This window comes from Bos javanicus, chromosome 6 (assembly GCF_032452875.1).
Source record: "Bos javanicus breed banteng chromosome 6, ARS-OSU_banteng_1.0, whole genome shotgun sequence".
Classification (NCBI taxonomy): domain Eukaryota; kingdom Metazoa; phylum Chordata; class Mammalia; order Artiodactyla; family Bovidae; genus Bos; species Bos javanicus.
The window spans coordinates 15,318,200-15,336,117 of record NC_083873.1 but is presented as its reverse complement, the minus strand read 5'-3'; the positions used below and the strand labels follow the sequence as shown (position 1 = coordinate 15,336,117).

The 17,918-nt window shown below is 37.7% G+C and overlaps 2 protein-coding genes, 1 long non-coding RNA gene and 1 other non-coding gene across 4 annotated transcripts in view; 1 reads left to right on the top strand and 3 right to left on the bottom strand.

Annotated features, from left to right (window-relative positions):
• Positions 1–17,918, top strand: part of ENPEP (glutamyl aminopeptidase) — a 79,365-nt gene that overhangs the window by 14,483 nt on the left and 46,964 nt on the right. The window contains exons 3-6 of the mRNA XM_061419392.1: positions 1,566–1,697; positions 13,342–13,462; positions 14,765–14,919; positions 15,099–15,212. Of these exons, the coding sequence (XP_061275376.1) occupies positions 1,566–1,697; positions 13,342–13,462; positions 14,765–14,919; positions 15,099–15,212 (522 nt within the window). The remainder of the gene's footprint in view (positions 1–1,565; positions 1,698–13,341; positions 13,463–14,764; positions 14,920–15,098; positions 15,213–17,918) is intronic.
• LOC133249258 (uncharacterized) overlaps positions 1–17,918 on the bottom strand; it is a 49,434-nt gene that overhangs the window by 26,237 nt on the left and 5,279 nt on the right. Inside the window, exons 3-5 of the long non-coding RNA XR_009736895.1 lie at positions 10,502–10,623; positions 3,971–4,051; positions 1,635–3,641 (exon numbers count right to left, since the gene is read on the bottom strand). This is a non-coding gene — a long non-coding RNA (uncharacterized LOC133249258). The remainder of the gene's footprint in view (positions 1–1,634; positions 3,642–3,970; positions 4,052–10,501; positions 10,624–17,918) is intronic.
• TRNAS-GGA (transfer RNA serine (anticodon GGA)) lies at positions 8,214–8,285 on the bottom strand. Its single transcript has one exon. It is a non-coding gene; the product is annotated as a tRNA-Ser (tRNA).
• LOC133249257 (cytochrome c oxidase assembly factor 6 homolog) lies at positions 9,674–10,449 on the bottom strand. Its single transcript, XM_061419393.1, has one exon. The coding sequence runs from the start codon at positions 10,056–10,058 to the stop codon at positions 9,819–9,821; it is 240 nt and encodes a 79-aa protein (XP_061275377.1). The 5' UTR covers positions 10,059–10,449; the 3' UTR covers positions 9,674–9,818.

Sequence of the window (17,918 nt, the reverse complement as noted above, 5' to 3'; positions counted from 1 at the left end):
AAACAAAAGCTTTAAGGTTAAAAAGTAAATGTAAGCTTAAAAAGGTTAATGTAAGCTTATCAAATTTTCTTCTAGTGTCAGACTCTTAGGCAACTGGGGGTTTTGACTGGAGAAGAAAGAGGAAAAGATGAACTCAAAGGACACACTCATCCAGACGACTGGGTCAGAGTACAATGCAGTCAGGATTCTTGGCATGGAACAGATAAAGTGAGGGTGGGAGGAGGAAGAAAGCAAACTTTTACCTTTTTGTCTTGCTGAGTACACACTTCTTCACCTTCACCTAGTTCCAGAAACTAGCCCTGGAGGAGGGTGAATAGCCTTAGGGGATCAGAATTGCTACTAGGTTTTTATCATAGAGTAACTGCTGGGGCTTCAACTCTTCTATACAAGCACTGCTGCTGCTGCTGCTAAGTCGCTTCAGTGGTGTCCAACTCTGAGATCCCATAGATGGCAGCCCACCAGGCTCCCCTATCCCTGGGATTCTCCAGGCAAGAACACTGGAGTGGGTTGCCATTTCCTTCTCCAATGCATGAAAGTGAAAAGGGAAAGTGAAGTTGCTCAGTCGTGTCTGACTCTTAGCGACCCCATGGACTGCAGCCCACCAGGCTCCTCCGTCCATGGGATTTTCCAGGCAAGAGTACTGGAGTGGGGTGCCATTGCCTTCTCCACTCTACAAGCACATCAAGCTCTAATGCAGCCTCCCTCTCTTAATCCTTTTCTAAAGCTTCCCACTGTAGAGTGACTCACTGGGTGTCTGCAGGGCATGTGGAAGTGTTTACACAATGGGCAGCAGGAATTAGGCAAGTATTCATGGATGAAGTATTAGGACTGGTGATTGGCAGTGAGGAAGGCAAAGTGGCATGGACAGAAAAACAGACTGATGGAGTTGGTAGCTGCAGCAAGTAATACAATCTTCTCTCTCCATGGTAACCAAGGCAGTGACTTTAGTGACCATACCTTAGGTCTCTGATGGAGACAACCAGAGATGGAAAAGACATCCTGACCTCCTGCTATGCCTGGCACAGCTATTGCCCTCTTGCATGTAGTCATATTAGCAAATACCTGCTTAGTTCTTCCTGTGTGCAAGACCTGTGTGCTGCTGCTGCTGCTAAGTCGCTTCAGTCATGTCCAACTCTGTGCGACCCCATAGATGACAGCCCACCAGGCTCCCTCATCCCTGGGATTCTCCAGGCAAGAACACTGGAGTGAGCACTAGCCTATTCTCCATTAAGGGGTCATAGTGCATGCTCAAATATTATGGTCAGGATTTTGTGTTTAATGCAGAAAGATAAACTCCTGTCTAGTTTATATCACAAAGTTGAATCTCTCCCTAAGAAAACCTCATACAGTATATAGCTCAATCACACTCTCACAGTACTAAAAATAAAATGAATTTTCCTCCAGTCTTTTCAACATCACCATTTAGGGGTAAAATTTCTTTCTACCATTAAGCTCTGACAAGCTTTTTTTTCCTCACTGGAAAGCCAGGTTTAGAGTAACTATTTGTTTGTCTTGTCCATGATTGATCGTTTTATAAATAAAAGATTATCTTTTGCTTTCAATAGAAAGAAGAGTCGGTGGATGATATATGGAGTCGGACAACTTTCCAGAAGTCTGTTCCCATGAGTACTTACCTGGTGTGCTTTGCAGTGCATCAGTTTGACTCTGTAACGAGAATATCAAACAGGGGGATACCTGTGAGTACCATTATATTTTTTAAAATTTACCACCTATGCATTTGTGATTGTCTACTTTTTTTAACAGTCTTTTTTAACCCCACACTAGAAAAGCCCATTAGTCACTAAGGTCTGTGAGTCTGATGAAACACTGAACAATATAGAAAAATGTAAGCTGAGAGGACCCAGGTGAAAAATAAACAAAATAGCCACAGGAATGAATGACCTTGAATTATTTCAGGAGAAAATTCACTATAAATCCAAAGCTAGTTTCTAAGGATATCAGCACAAAGGTATTAAATATTTGAGCATGCTCAGTTCAGTAAAATGATTGGGTTTCTGTGTTTGGGTGGCGTCCAAGATGGAGGCCAGAGGGAAAGGAGGAGATCAGAGGTAGATGAATATCCTTCAAGTAGCTAAGCACTGAGACGTTTGTGGTGCCATCCCAATATGTAATTCAACATAAGACAGCAGCGAGGTCTCAAAAAGCATCTTCTTAAAAATGTAAGAAAATACAAATAAGCTTTTTTTTAAAAAAATCAATATGATGAACTTAATAATTTTCTCTTGAAAAATTAAGTACTAAATACTTTAACCTAATTATTACCTAATTATTTTTCTCTTTTGGGAGGCCCCCATTCTGCTCATGGCCTAAACTTGCTATCTAATGGTTAGTCTGCCTCTGTGCTATATATTATACATATGAAACATTTTATTCTGTGTAATATAATTTTATAAGGAAGAAACCATCACTCCCACTTTACAATTGAGAAAACTGAAATAATGAGTTTAAGTAATTTGCTCAAAATCACACAACCAGCAAGTGTGGAGACTCAAATTCCAAATTCTTTTCAAACAATGTACTCTGCTGTAAACCTTCTGAAATATGATATCCTGAAAAATACCTTTACCTCTTCACCAGTCACTGGAGGGAAGAGGTACTTCTTCCATCCTATCTATAGAAGACAGGTAGCCAGAGTTTTCCCTCCTGCAAAAACCTGTGGGACTCTTTTCTTCAAAATTGAACAGAACCTTGCAGGAGAACTTAAAGGCATCTAGTGTGAATGTCAATTCAAGGTAAATTCTGCTTCTTTGGCATTTGACTGGCTCCCTACCCATTCACTCTAGATTGAAATCTAGCACTTAACACCCAAGCACAGATGCTCCAGTACAATTTCCCACTACAGAGAGAATTACAAGAAAACCACACCACTTTTATCTACTTAAAAGTAACATCAGTGGGAACCCACACTATTCTCACAGTACTACATTCTTATAGCTAAACAGACAACCTAAGACAAACAACATATGAGGAAAACAAGCAACATAAAAGAGAAAAATCCAAGACAAATAAACAGCCAAGCACAGTGTGAATAAATAGTAATAGTTAGAAACCAAAAAAGCCGTAAAGATTAAACATTCTCACACACCCAACCTTTAATTATTACCCTCAGAGATTCAAGAAGATATGACCACCATAAAATAAAAACAGAAAACTATGAGAAAACAATCAGAAATAGTAGTCAGAGTTTAAGAACATAACTTTCAAAGCATGACATGGCTCTAACCCCCAGGAGCTCGTTGTGAATTCCTTCCAAACCCAGAGCCCAATAGGCCGATAGGTTTAGTTCCTGCCAACTGCTCTGTATTTTTATCCACTCCACGGAGATGCTTATGTTGTTTTAAGCCCCGATATGTCTTGTGGGCTTTCCACTTTTATGTTGCAACTGTCATTTCTGTTTGGTAGGAGCAGTGTTGTTCCTGTTTAGTTGCTAAGTCCCGTCTGACTCTTTCCGACCCCAGGGACTGTAGCCCACCAGGCTCCTCTGTCCATGGGATTCTCCAGGCAAGAATACTGGAGTGGGTTACCACTTCTTCTTCCAGGGGATTTTCCCGACCCAGGGATTGAACCCACGTCCCCCGCATTGGCAGGTGGATTCTTTACTGCTGGGCCACCAGGGAAGTCTGTCAGGAGAAGGAGGGGTATATTAAAGCATTAATATGCTGTATGCTCTAGAACCAAAGTCTCCATATTACTGGTCCCCCTAACAAATGAAGTTGGTTTTTGTGTAATACAACATTTTTAGTAGAAATTTCATAAATCAGAAAACCATTCTTATCCACTCCACTTCTGACAGTATTATTCTGGTAACATGTATCACCTGTTTTCACAGTCAGGTTACACTGTGCAATCCAAGACTCTATAATACCCTGACTGAAGTCACCATTCTGGCAAGAACTACTTTACATCAATAAAAACCAAATCGAAGCCTATGTTCTTCTTAATTGCTTACCTGTAATGGCAGATATTAGTACCTGAGCCACTCACTATGTTTAAAATGTCCTTGTTGCTCATGAAGATTAGCGATCCAATCCTAAAAAATTGTTAGGGAAAAAGGTAACCAAGTTTGGAATGTAGTTCAAAAGACTTAACTCTGCATATTTCCTTTTGTCACTGTCAGTTGCATTACACTTTTATTGAGGTATAGTTGGTTTATAATACCATATAAAGTTCAGATGTACAACATAGCAACTCATAATTTTAAAGGTTATACTCTGTGGTTATTATAAAATATTGGCTATATTCCTGGGGTTTGTACAATATTTATTTTATATATAGTTGTTTGTACCATTTAATCCCCTACCTATATTTTGCCCCTCCCTTTTTCTCTCTCCCCACTGGTAACCACTAATTTGTTTTCTATATCTGTGAGTCTGTTTCTTTTCTCTTATATTCACGTTTGTTTCATTTTTCAGATTCCACATGTAAGTGATATCAGATAGTATTTGTCTCCCTCTGTCTGACTCATTTCACTAAGCATAATACGCTCCAATCCATCCATGTTGTTGCAAATGTCAAAATTTCTTTCCTTTTCGGCTGAGTAGTATTTCATTGTATATAGATACAGATACAGATATCGGAGAAGGTGATGGCACCCCACTCCAGTACTCTTGCCTGGCAAATCCCATGGATGGAGGAGCCTGGTAGGCTACCGTCCATGGGGTCGCAAAGAGTCGGACACAACTGAGCGACTTCACTTTCACATACACCACACAGTCTCCATTCATCTGTTGCTGGCCACTTAGTTTGCTTCCATATCTTGGCTATTGTAAATAAGCTACTATGAAAACTGTGGTGCGTATATATTTTTGAATCAATGCTTTTGTCTTCTTTGACTGCATGCCCAGCAGTGTAATGGCTGGCCATATGGTGACCCTATCTTTAGTTTTTTGAGGAATCTCCACACTGTTTTTCACAGTGGCTGCTCCAACTCACATTCCCACCAACAGTGAACAACGCTTCTCTTTTCTCCACGTTCTCAAAAATATTTGCTATTTGTGGTACATTTTCAGAATGAGTTTGATTATTACAACATTTTTATTTCAATGTTTTTTTTTTTTATTTCTTTCCTGGAAGGACTATTCTAAATTAAGGGCTATCAATCTTCCCTGAAAGAATGCATTTAATTCAGGAAGCCACAGAAGATTGCTAATGATTCTTATTCTTAAATTTACAAAAATAATATGAACAAAGAAGTATATAAGATTCTGTGAAGTTAGATTTTTTAACGTTATTTGTTTGGAAAAAAACTCTACTGCAGTCATGATAATCACCACGCATCAAACTACTCAAATTTTGACTTGAATGAGAAGTGAGCTGCCAGTAAGTGTTCCGTGTAACCTAAGTGATGATGCTGGGCTGTTTCTCAAACAGTACCTCATGACTGCTGAGCTCTGGGACTCAACGATCTGAATACACGTTGAAACTGCAAAGCCATAGCAAAAATATAGTCCTAAGTCACCCAGACTTCAAGCCAAGGTTTTCCATATTTATAATAATTTATCGATGGATAAGGGACAATCTAAAATTTAGGAAGAATTTGTCACATTCCTGTGATAAAACAGGATCACAACCAAAACTTGAAAAGAACCAAAATATCACAATTCCTTTCTACTAAGTATTCCTCCTCCCCAAATTTCTATCTACTGCTGGAAGAATATTTAGAAGGACATGCTTCCCGGGTGGTGCTAGTGGTAAAGAACCCACCTGCCAATGCAGGTGACTAAGAGACATGGCTTAGATCCCTGGGTTGGGAAGATCCCCTGGAGAATGGCATGGCAAGCAACCCACTCCAGTATTCTTGCCTGGAAAATCCCATGGACAGAGGAACCTGGCAGGCTACAGTCCACAGGGTCACAAAGAGCTGGACATGACTGAAGCAAATTAGCACACATGCAAAGTTATAAAATTAAACACATTGATGGCATCCAGTAATACTAACTTAAACATGCATTTACAGAATTAAAAACAATACCAAATTCTTTTCTCTTTCTCATCCTGGCTACATCAGCATTGATAATAAAACTGAGGTTCCCCCACATTTTGTCAGTCTTTATTGAGCACCTACTATGTGCACAAATAGTATGCTAGGTCCTAAAGGGAGTGAACTATGCTAAGACATCTGTGCCTCAATGGACATGTGAAACATAGGTGGTCACCACTGTCCACCATCACCCAACTGCGTTTTAAGGTCTTTGATCACACCATCCCTTTGGTGCCAAAGATCTCACCTTCTAAAACAGAAAACACAGAAACAGGGGGCTCTGCAAGAGTCATGGGCCACATAAAGGAGTGTGTCTATTTGGGACAATTCAGATAAGATGGAAAAACCTCAAGAGATGAACAGGCGCTAAGTCTGACGGATGATTGGCAGTGGAAAGGCAGGCTGTTGTCAATGGGTAGAGTGACCAAATATTTTATTATTTATAGAATATAAATAATAGAAGTGTTATTAATTATGCTGGGGTAAGAGGTGTAAATAGATAAACAACAGACTTAGAATCCCGGGACATTTCTGGGCAAACTTGGATATTGGGTCACCTCTGTCCAGAGAAGACACTCAGCAGACAAGGACAACAGAAACACGGTCCCAGGCCCAGCGGCTGCAGGGCTCACACGTGGCGGTGGGGACCCGGCAGGCACTGGCTGGACTTCTGACTAGGTGGCAGTGGCTAGTAGCATCTGTTCAGTTTGATTCCTCTTTGTTCACATGGTCTTTCCAAGTTCGGTGCCTTTATCTCAGACTCTAAGACACCCTTCCAGAGTCTTGCCCCTTCAACCTTACTACCCCTCTCCTGGGGTGCTCATTTATTGACACACAGCCCTCTGGACTTGCCTCCACTCTCCTTCCGATCTATTGTTAAAGCATAAACTCTGTGGTTTACTTTTTTTCTTGCCTTCTGTTTTTATTGCTAAAGCCTTTTCCAACCAGGCTCTTGCAAATCAAAAGGTTTTGGCTTTCAGATTTATTTGTGTGGGTGTGAAAAGCCTATTCTGGACTTCAAAAACTTAACATTTTATTTTTTCCCTCTTCATTCTCCTAGTATTCCTAATGGTAACGTGGGTACCACAGTGTGGATATCCCACATACAAGGAAGTACGGACAAGGAAAATTACAGGGGATAATCATTCAATGTATTATCTCTGATGATACTAATGTTCTTGATGGAACACATAAAAACTATTACATGTCAAGTATTGCTTATGCAGTAGCTTATTTAACGCTCATATCAACTATTAGTTACGTACTGTTGTTGTCTCTATTTTGTAACTCGGGAAAGTCAGGCGTCATTCTTAGGAGCAGAGAAAAGAAGCAGTACAATATAGTAAAAAACAAACTTTGTGCTGAAGTTTAGTGGCCGTTTTGTCGTAATTTTTCTTGTGTATACATTTTCCTCATACATACAACTGGAAGTTTACTTTCAAAACTCTTCAAACTCTAAAATTTGAGATAGACGTTTACAATCCTTATCTAAAATCTTTGTGATTAGTTGTATGTTGGAATTCAGAAATTTTCAGATTTGTGAAATTTTCAGAAATATGTACACATATTGAGTATTATTGAGTAACTGCAGTGGGATCTTGGGGCAGCTCCTTATAATCAAATAGTAGTATTTCTACAGCAATACTTTTGTAGTAAAATAAGTTATTTTTTAAAAATTTCTCTCAGTTCAGGTCAGATGATACCACCAAATTAATTTGCTGAGAACATATTAAAAAAAAAACTTTGGATTTTCAAAACTCGTTGGATTCTGTAATCGTGCAAACTGGGCTAATGAAAGCATTGGAGTAAAGATATCATTACTGATGCGAAATACTATACTTATTATTATTATTATTATTATTATTATTAATAGTGCCAGATTAATAGGATTGATGTGCATGGTAAGTGTCACATTACCTGGAAATTTTTAAGTACTCAGTAAGACTAATAATTAACCATAATGATTACACATAAAAGAAGTAAAAAAAGTTAAAAAAAATTAAAAAAAAAAAAAAGAAGTAACGGCAACCAATTAGAATAAATTCTTGTGGACTCAAAGTCCATCTCTCAAATTCCTGTCGTGTCGTGAAGTCGGTCAGTTGTGTCCGACTCTTTGCAACCCCATGGACTGTAGCCCACCAGGCTCCTCCCTCCATGGGATTCTCCAGGCAAGAGTACTGGAGTGGGTTGCCATCTCCTTCTCCAGGGAATCTTCCCAACCCAGGGATTGAACCCAGGCCTCCTGCATTCCAGGCAGACACTTTAACCTCTGAGCCACCAGGGAAGCCCCCTCTAAAAGCCTTCTTGGGTAGGCTTCCCATGTGATAAGAGAAAAGCAACAAGAACAACACTGATAAAACAGATGAAGCACACCTCCCAAAAGAATAATCAACTGCATCCAGGCTTCAGGAAGCATAGATTTTACATCTGATGCTAGCTCAATAGATTCAGTGCTTTGAGTTATGCCTAATAGTATCCAACAGGTCTTCCCTGTAGATCAAATGGTAAAGAATCTGCCTGCAATGCAGGAGATCCAGGTTTGATCCCTGGGTTGGGAAGATCCCTGGAGAAGGAAATGGCAACCCACTCCAGTATTTTTGCCTGGGAAATCCCATGGACAGAGGAGCCTGGTGGGCTACAGTCCATGGGGTTGCAAAGAATCGGACACGACTGAGCGATTAACACTACTACACCAATAGTATCCAACGGTGGTATATCTCAGTAATTTAGTCCACTTAGAGGATTTAGTATCTAAAAACTAAATATATGCATTCAAGTTAGGTAGGTTCTTGAAGACTTACAAACTTCATAGATAGTTATAGTTACTAAGCTAATATAAAACCTTTATATTTAACCTTTAATAAAATCTTTAAATAATAAAGGCATTGTGACTTTTTAGAAGTTAAGAAGAAAGAATATACATGCATATCTCCTTCCTCACCCATGCTATTTCAATATGGCTAGTCACATGCTTAAAAAAAATCCTCTCAGTGAAGCAAGCATGTAAACTTAGAACAATAGTTTATTACAAAGCAATGACAATTCGGGAGTAACTGACTGAACTTTGTCATGACAGAAGTGCTGAGGCTTAGCAGATGGTGGAGGGGAGTTAGCTACTCCTACCAAAGCCTGCAGAAAGGACTCTTTAAAATAAAAATATGTTTGTGATATATAGCAGATAGGACACACAGATATGCTCTGGCTAATACTCTTACAAGGTTAATGTCTTTATATTCTGTGATTGCTTATCTCAGTTGATCAAATTGCTTATCTCAGTTGATCAAAGTTGATCAAATATGACCATATCTCTGTGGTCACAAAAGATGACGCATCAAAATAAAGGTCATCAATCACAGGTGATCTGCAGACTGGCAAGACTGTAAAGACAGAACATACTTCTCTGTGATACTGAGTTTCTCAGAAACAAAAGAAGGTGTTACTTTTATTTTTATTGGATTTACATGAACACAACTCTATTAAAGGACACTGCATTCCTGTTGCTGCTGACAAGAGAAATATGGAGAGTAAGGAAAACCTGATTACATTGTCTCAGAAGGTTTCTTTTTTTTTATAATTACGTTTAATTTTTTCTTAAAATATATATTTACTAAATTAAGCATATTTCATATCATTTTATTTCAATTCTTCATACTTTGAATAATGGAATCTTGTTATTTGATCATTTAAATTAAGAACCATATATATGAAACAGGTTTTGGTGTCTGCCATCTTTCAAACTACTATTGTCCCAGAGTCAAAGTATTTTTGAATGTCCAGAAAAAGTAATTTCAACCTTTCTGAAGTGTTCAGGAACAGCCTAGGACTTTGCAGTCATTTTTGAAGGCTGGAAATCTCCTGCTTCAAATTTTTCTTTGAATTTTAAGTAGTCTCTTCTATTATCAAAATATTTTATCCACTGTTGGGGACAACTTGATTCAAATGAGCTTCTTAACTTCTTGCACTTAGAAGCATCCTCTGTGTTCTCATCTAAACACTTCCAGTACTCATCGCGGGCTCCCCAACAAGCCTGCCTTTCTTTCATAGATGGGGCTGCCATTCCTAGCGGGCTCTAGCTAGTGAATTCGCTGGCCTTGGAATGACCCTTACGGGCTACCGTTCTGTTCCAGGAGGGTCTCAGAAGCCTTCTGATTGAAGGCAGTCAATTTACCAGCATGGGCAGTAGGAACATACTGGCAGAAAAACCACAGAGCCTTTCTCCTCCTAACGGGGAGACCTGCCTATTATCTCCTTTTCCTCTTTTTCAACCCTCTTTCACTCTCCAAATATTATGGGAACATAAATGTCCAGAGTGTGTAGATGACAGCAGAGTGAGTCAAGAGAAACTACCATTTCTGAAATTTTTTAACATAAGAGAACAGAAAGTCTGAGGAAGTCCTGACGTACTAATCAGTTCACCGGTGAAAAATTCTGAGAATCTCAGTTTATGACATGGTCATGCTATATGAACATGATGGTTTTGATTTCATAGGGGGCAATTACCTTCGCTTTGTTCAGTGACCACCAGCGGGATCCTCGGTTTTACTTAACATTTTGGAAAACGCGTGCCGTTGTTCACAAAGAGAACAGGAGGGCAGTGGCAGTAAGGAAATGTACCACCTCTTCTGGAAAACAAAAACTTAAAAATAAATAAAAATGAAATTTAAAAGAAAGGATGATAAATGAGTGAACTTTGTAGGCTTTGGAGATGAAGATGAATACAACTTTATGCATATAAAGCAAGCATGTTAATCACCCAGTATCTGGGAGAACACTAACCACTGGTAATTTAAGATGATTTTAGAAACTCACCCCTTAAATTATTGGATCTTTCTTATTGTTCACTTCTAAGAAAAGACGGCTAAAGGGGTGAGCCTAAAAGAAGAGCAAAACTAACAATGCATTTGAAATAATAAAAAAGGAAAAGAGTAGGCATAATTTTTCATTTTTCCTTATTAAAGAGTGATGAGGCCCCAGTTCTAGTTAGGTAGACAGGCTTAAACTTACCAGATGACTGCATCTTTTGCTTTATTTGAGGTTTTAGAATCAGGCCTCAAGTTCAACAAATACAGTTCATTTGAATTCCTCACAAACTTTGTTAAAAAGACTGCTTTCTTAGAGCAGTTTTAGGTTTACAACTAAATGAAGAGGAAGGTACAAAGATTTTATATAACCTCCCCTGCCACCAGCTCCCACACATGCATACCCTTCCTCATTATTAATACGCCTCCTCCAAACACTACATTTGCTACCAAGGATGAAGCTATATCGAACCATCATAATACCCAAAGTCCATAGTTTACCTTACGGGTCATTCTTGGTGTTGTATATTCTATGTATTTGGACAAATGTATAATAACAAATATCCAACATTACTGTATCATGCAGAGTATTTTCACTGCTCTAAAAATTTGTGCTCTACCTATTCATCTCTCCACCCTTCACCCCTCAGCCTGCCCACTACTGATCTCTTTACTGTCTCCATAGCTTTGACTCTTCCAAAATGTCATATAGTTGGAATCATACAGTGTGTAGCCCTTTCAGATTGGTTTCTTTCATTTAGAAATATGCATTTAAGGTTCCTCACTGTTTTTCTGTGACGGTTTCATAGTTAGTTTCTTTTTAGCACTGTATAATATTCCATTGTTCACAGTTTATGTGGTATGTGAGAGACATCTTGGGTGCTTCCAAGTTTTGGCAATTATGACTAATGCTGATATAAACATTTTTGTGCAAGGTATGTTTTAACTCCTTTGGGTAAACACAAAGGAGCACAATTGTTGGGCCATATGGTAAAAGTATGTTTAATTTTATAAGAAACTGCCAAAACTGTCTTCCAAAGCGGCTGTACTATTTTGCATTCTCACCAGCAACGTATAGGAGTTCCTATTGTTCCACATCCGCATCAGTATTTGGTGCTGTCGGTGTTTTGAATTTTGGCTTTTTAGTAAGTTTGTAGTGGTATCTCATTGTTATTTTAATTTGCATCTCCTTGATGAATATGATATGAATCAGCTTTTCACATACTTACTTGCCATATGTATGTCTTCCCTGACGAGGTGTCCATTAAGGCCTTTGACCCATTTTTTAAAATCAGGTTGTTTGCTTTCTTCTTGTTGAGCTTTAAGAGTTCTTTGTATATTTTGGATAATAATTAATTATCAGGTGGACCTTTCATAAATATTTCCTGCCGGTCGATGCCTTGTCTTCTCATTCTCTTGACACTGCCTTTCACAGAGCAAAACTTTTAACGAAGCCTAGCTGATCAGTTTTCCTTTCATAGATGATGCCTTTGCTGTTGAAGCTAAGAAATCACCTTCATATCCAACATCATCTATTGATAGACTTTGTATGTTATCTTTAAGAAGTTTTATATTTAGGTGTGCGATCAATTTTAAGTTAATATTTGTGAAGGGCGTAAGGGCTGTGTCCGGATTCACTTTTTTCCATGTGGATATTCAGTTATTCCAGCATCATTTCTTGGAGACTATCTGTGCTCTGATGTATTGCCTTTACTCCTCTGTCAAACTACAGCTGACTATTTTTGTGTGGGTCTATTTCTAGGCTCTCTATTGTGTTGTACTGATCTATTTTTCTATTGTTTTGTTAATACCACGTTGTCTTGATTACTGTAGCATTACAGTAAGTCTTGAAGTCAGATAGTTTCAATTTTTCAATATTGTTTTTCTCCTCCAATATTGTGCTGGCTACTCTGGGTTATACATGCTTAGAACTGGGGAGTCAAAAGTCTATCCTTGGTTTGATTTATAAATTATGTCATGGCATAAAATAATATCCTGGGTATTTAGAGATGTAGCTTATCAAGATGCCTCCCTCTCAAGAAAATTTTGAATCACTGTATTTTGGACTCTGGGAGTAGAGCAGTTAAAATATCAAAAGGGTAATTTGGTGGCCAAGAAAAGCATAAATGGAAAACATGTATGTAAGGCCTCTTTAGATAAGAAAAATCATATGCCTTATTTCCTCAAAGACAAATTACACAGAGATACATAGATAGATACATAAATATTAAGATGACAATATATGCTCTAAGTGGAAAAAAAGTAATAATATTTTACAAATATATCATACACTACGCCAACCATTGTGTCTTACGTTATTTACAGTCCTTGATGAAATTACTCAGTGAGTTAGGCAGTATTCTTCTCCTTTACACCCGAGTCTCAGAGATGTGAAGTGATTTGCCCAAGGCCATGCAGAACGTGGATTCAATTAGACTTGTCTGGCTCCAAAGCCCACCTTCTTTCTACTATGTCATGTATCATAGTTTTTGTGTTTTACCAAATGAAGAATTTTCACTGAATTTTTCTGTTTTTTAATAGCTCACTATATATGTCCAGCCAGAGCAAAAGCACACAGCTGAATATGCTGCAAACATAACTAAAAGTGTGTTTGACTATTTTGAAGACTACTTTGCTATGAGTTATTCTCTTCCTAAATTAGGTGAGAACCATTTTTTTTATTTTCTTATTTTTAATATTACCTTTGTTTTCATCTAAGTTAACTCACTTCCTCCACTTTTAGCATCCTGAGTTAATGGTTATTCGTTAGTCTTTTTATCATATGCCTACACTCTTTGTCTAATATTTACTGGATGCTGAAAGATTCATTCTGGATTCCTCCAAGAGTAATGTCTATTCTCTCTTCTTACCTGATAAATGTACAGTATTTTATTTCCAAATAAAGATTAAACTACAGACACTGATAATGGTGGAGCCAGAAAGAACAACCTAGATTTGTTGATTTCAAAATTAGTACCCATCCCAATAGCTTACATTGCCTGTCTACCATCAGTGAGTTAATAAATAATAGGGATAAATACATAAGTCAGTCTTATGGACTTCCAGTCTTTCCATTATTGTACAAGACTAATTCTAGATTCTCCAGCAGTTAAAATGAACTGGTGCTCCTACTATAAATATTTTTTCTAATATGAAGGATAGGGGAACATGTTTTCTTTTGAAAATAAAAACAGTGCTATAATCAGAAACTCTTTATTAGTAAGTTTGGGCGGTATCAGCAAAGACTGTAAATGTAACACCCATACAGATGACTATAGGGATGAAATGAAGACAATAACAAAAAAACCAACCACCAACAACTGACTTTCTCTTTTTCTGTTTCTGCCTTTACTTTAATAAATTACCAATGCAAAGCAATTGGAATGCCAAATTCTCTACATGGGAATGGCTATGGTTGTGAAAAACTTTGTGAAAGCTCCTCCCCACTTTCTTTTGATTGCTTCACAACTATCAGAGAAGGAGACAGAAAGAGAAATACTTCACAAAAATCAGCTTAATATCTAATAAAATATTAAGCACATTAATTTAAAAGTCTTTTTCTGTTTATTTCTCTTGTACCACTCTTGATAACCTGGAAAGTGGAATTCTCACCAATTTATTTCTTACAGCATATCCTCCAAAACAGACGCTTGGGAAAAAAGCAAATAAAAATGAAATACAGAAAGAAACAGAAGACATAAAATTATAGAGGACTTGAAAAGAGCATTGCCAATCATATTCTTAAAAAATAAAAGACACTGATTTCTGGAGTCAACAGGAAAAGTTCCATGGAAATTTTGAGCACATTAAAGACTAAAAAGTTATACAAATAGATGATTGTTTTTCACTCTGAAAAATTATTTTTAGCCTGTTAAAAAACATTCATCTAAAGAACTTAATTTGGTAAGAAATGTTATGAACAAAATGGAAAGAATGTATTTCTCACTGGACTCTTTTTCCATAGATAAAATTGCTATTCCAGATTTCGGCACTGGGGCTATGGAGAACTGGGGACTCATCACTTACAGAGAAACAAACCTGCTTTATGACCCTGATGAATCTGCCTCATCAAACAAACAGAGGGTAGCTGCTGTGATAGCCCATGAGCTTGTGCATCAGGTATAGAATCTTAGCATCAACTAGGGAGAAATAAAGCAGGAAATAAATGCTGAGTATGATGTCTGCTACTTCTGTGTCATCACAAAACTTACATGAACAAATTATTATATTGAAAATTTCTCAGCCTCTGTACCACAGGCGTGGGAATTTAACTATCTCTTTATTGCTTATAATTGCAGTGGTTTGGAAATATTGTGACCATGGAATGGTGGGACGACTTGTGGCTAAATGAAGGATTTGCTTCTTTCTTTGAGTACCTGGGAGTAGCCTATGCAGAAAAAGACTGGCAAATGGTGAGCTTGAAACACATAAACTTCAAATCTCTATTATGCTCGTGCCAAGCAGACTGGAGACTTTGGACTATGACAGTGGCCCTGAGTTAGGGACCATGTGCGGTACTGAACTGGGAATTGTACTGGGAGGATGGGGTGGAGCCAGCTGGCTCCCGTGACTATACCATGCTCAGAGCCTACACCCAAGCACTAGAGAGCAACTGAACACCACAAGCCTAGGATGTCATTGGTAGAGTCATTCAAGAACATACACCAAGGCAGGAAAAAATATCTAGCTTAAACGATGTGAACTGTGTGTTCAAGAAAGTATCTGTAGGTCTAACCCTTTGAAAAACGTCTAAGCCTAATTTTAAAAATGACTTCCCTTACACAGTTTGCTGAAATGATGTGGCGAAGAGATAAGCACATAAACGTAGTAGTTAGACTCAGGCTTAAATCCTGGATGCGTCATTTTAAGGTGTGTTACAGGGAATGTGACCTGGAGCAAGTTACATACGCTCTCTGAGTCCGTTCTCTCTTCCATTAAAGAAGAACATTGTTCTCTATTTTGTAGGCTTAAAAGCGCCCGAAAAATGTACAGGTAACTACTATAATTACCTGTGTGTTATACAGGTACTATTAATTACCTGTGTGTTATACATTAACTGTGTGTCCCCGCGGGGCCTGGAACAGAGCCTTCTATGAACTCTACAGATACTGCTTTCCTGAAAAGCTATATCTGTTTTCAAGTGTATTTAGATGGTGTAAGCATCTCCAGGGGATCTTCCCGACCCAGGAATCAAACCTGGGTCTCCCACATTGCAGGCAGACGCTTTACCATCTGAGCCACCAGGGAAGCGTATGCTTATCAGTTTGTATATATAAAAGCATAAACATGTAGATATGTGAAAGAAGTTACACAAGGCTGTCTACTGTGTAGACTACTGCCCTCTCCTGGACAGAATGAGAAGACCGTTTTATGCTTGAAGTCTAACTTTGCATAACCTGGTTTAAAAACTAAAAAAGTTAATTTGCAACAATTGCTTCCTTAAAATTTAATCTACATCAGGATTTTTCATCTGGAACTATAGGGCCAGATATTTCTTTGTAGTGAGGGTGTTCTGTGTATTGTAGGCTATTTAGCAGCATCCCTGGCCTGTATCTACTAGATTCAAGTAACTCTCCATCCCAGTTGTAAAACCAAAATTTCCCCACATATTTTCATATGTCAGCTAGGGGACAAAATTCCCCTAGCTGAAGACCATTCATTTATGTTGAAAAATGCTGATTTTGTAATTTGTTGAAATTAAACTATATAAATTAAAAGTTATTTTCTCCTTTACTTTTTATAAAGTAACCCTCTGTATATCAAGATATAAGAAATTATAACATTTTAATATTGCTATATTATGCATAATATGTAATATTTTAACATTTAATTTTTAATGTTTCAAAAACACCAATTAAATATTAGAAGAATTTAGTACTCAGTTCTTAAATGAAATGTAATCATATGATCCAACTCATTCATTCTTCATCCATTCATTCATTCTTCATTCAATGAACACTATAGAGGACCCAAAACTAAATAAAACACACACACTTCCTGCCCTTATAAACACTCCCAATTTAGGTGGTGGAAGGGATAGATGAACAAAGATGCATTGTAAGAAAGCTTGCTAAGTACCACAACAGCGGAGCCTCATTTCACAGGTGAAAACTCTGATGCCCAGGAAGTAATATAAGTTTGCAATATTACATAGACAATTGGTAACACGACCAAGACTAGAGTCAAATTTACTGACATTGAGAATAAGATTCTTTCTTCTTACCAAAACATTTTAGGGGCACAAAAATCAAAATTTAAATCAAATTACCTTGATTGACAGTCATCATTTGACGATAGTATCCTGCCTATTATAAATGGAATTCACAACCTTGGAAAATGTACACTAATATAGCATCCTCCCTTTTGGAAATATTTTTTGATTAAGTAAGACCAATAAAGCTTTTGATTTTTTATTAGTCGTGGTTTATTAGAGCTAGATTTCAGATTCTAAGAATCAAAATGATAATAGCAGCTAATGTGCTAAGATTTCACTCTGTGCCAGGTACCATGTCAAATGCTTGCATGCATTGTCTCATCAAATCCTCTGCACGTTTCTGAAAAGTAGCTGCCATCATTACTCCTATTTAATGAGTGAGGGAAATTACTTAAGCTTACATGTCGAGAAAAATGAGCTTTGAATCCACAAAGCTTGACTATAGGGCTAGACTTCTCAACCACTCTATTTTGCTGTGAAAACCTAGGGTTGGAATGAGAAGGTAACTATTAGAACTAATGCAAAAGTTAGTATTTTCTTCAACAATGAATCATCCAAATTCCAACGATAAGTTGGCAGAAAAGACTCCTAAAACATCCATTTTTGGCAAATCAATATTCTTCCTTACTTCTCAGACAAATTTGTGAGGTGATACCATCATTCCTGTTGCACAGATATGGAAACAGAGCCTGAAAAGTTTGGCACATGTCTGAAAGTCATAAAGAAATAGCAGAAACAGAATTTATAAATGCTTGTGTCTTCTTGGCCAGCCATATAGGGGCAAAGTCAAAGGAATTATATGTAAGGGAAGGGAATGGAATCAGTGTAGAAAAATCAATGCAAAATATGATTACTTGAACACCTAATGCTTCCTTTAAATAACATGAGTCAATCTGTGTTATAT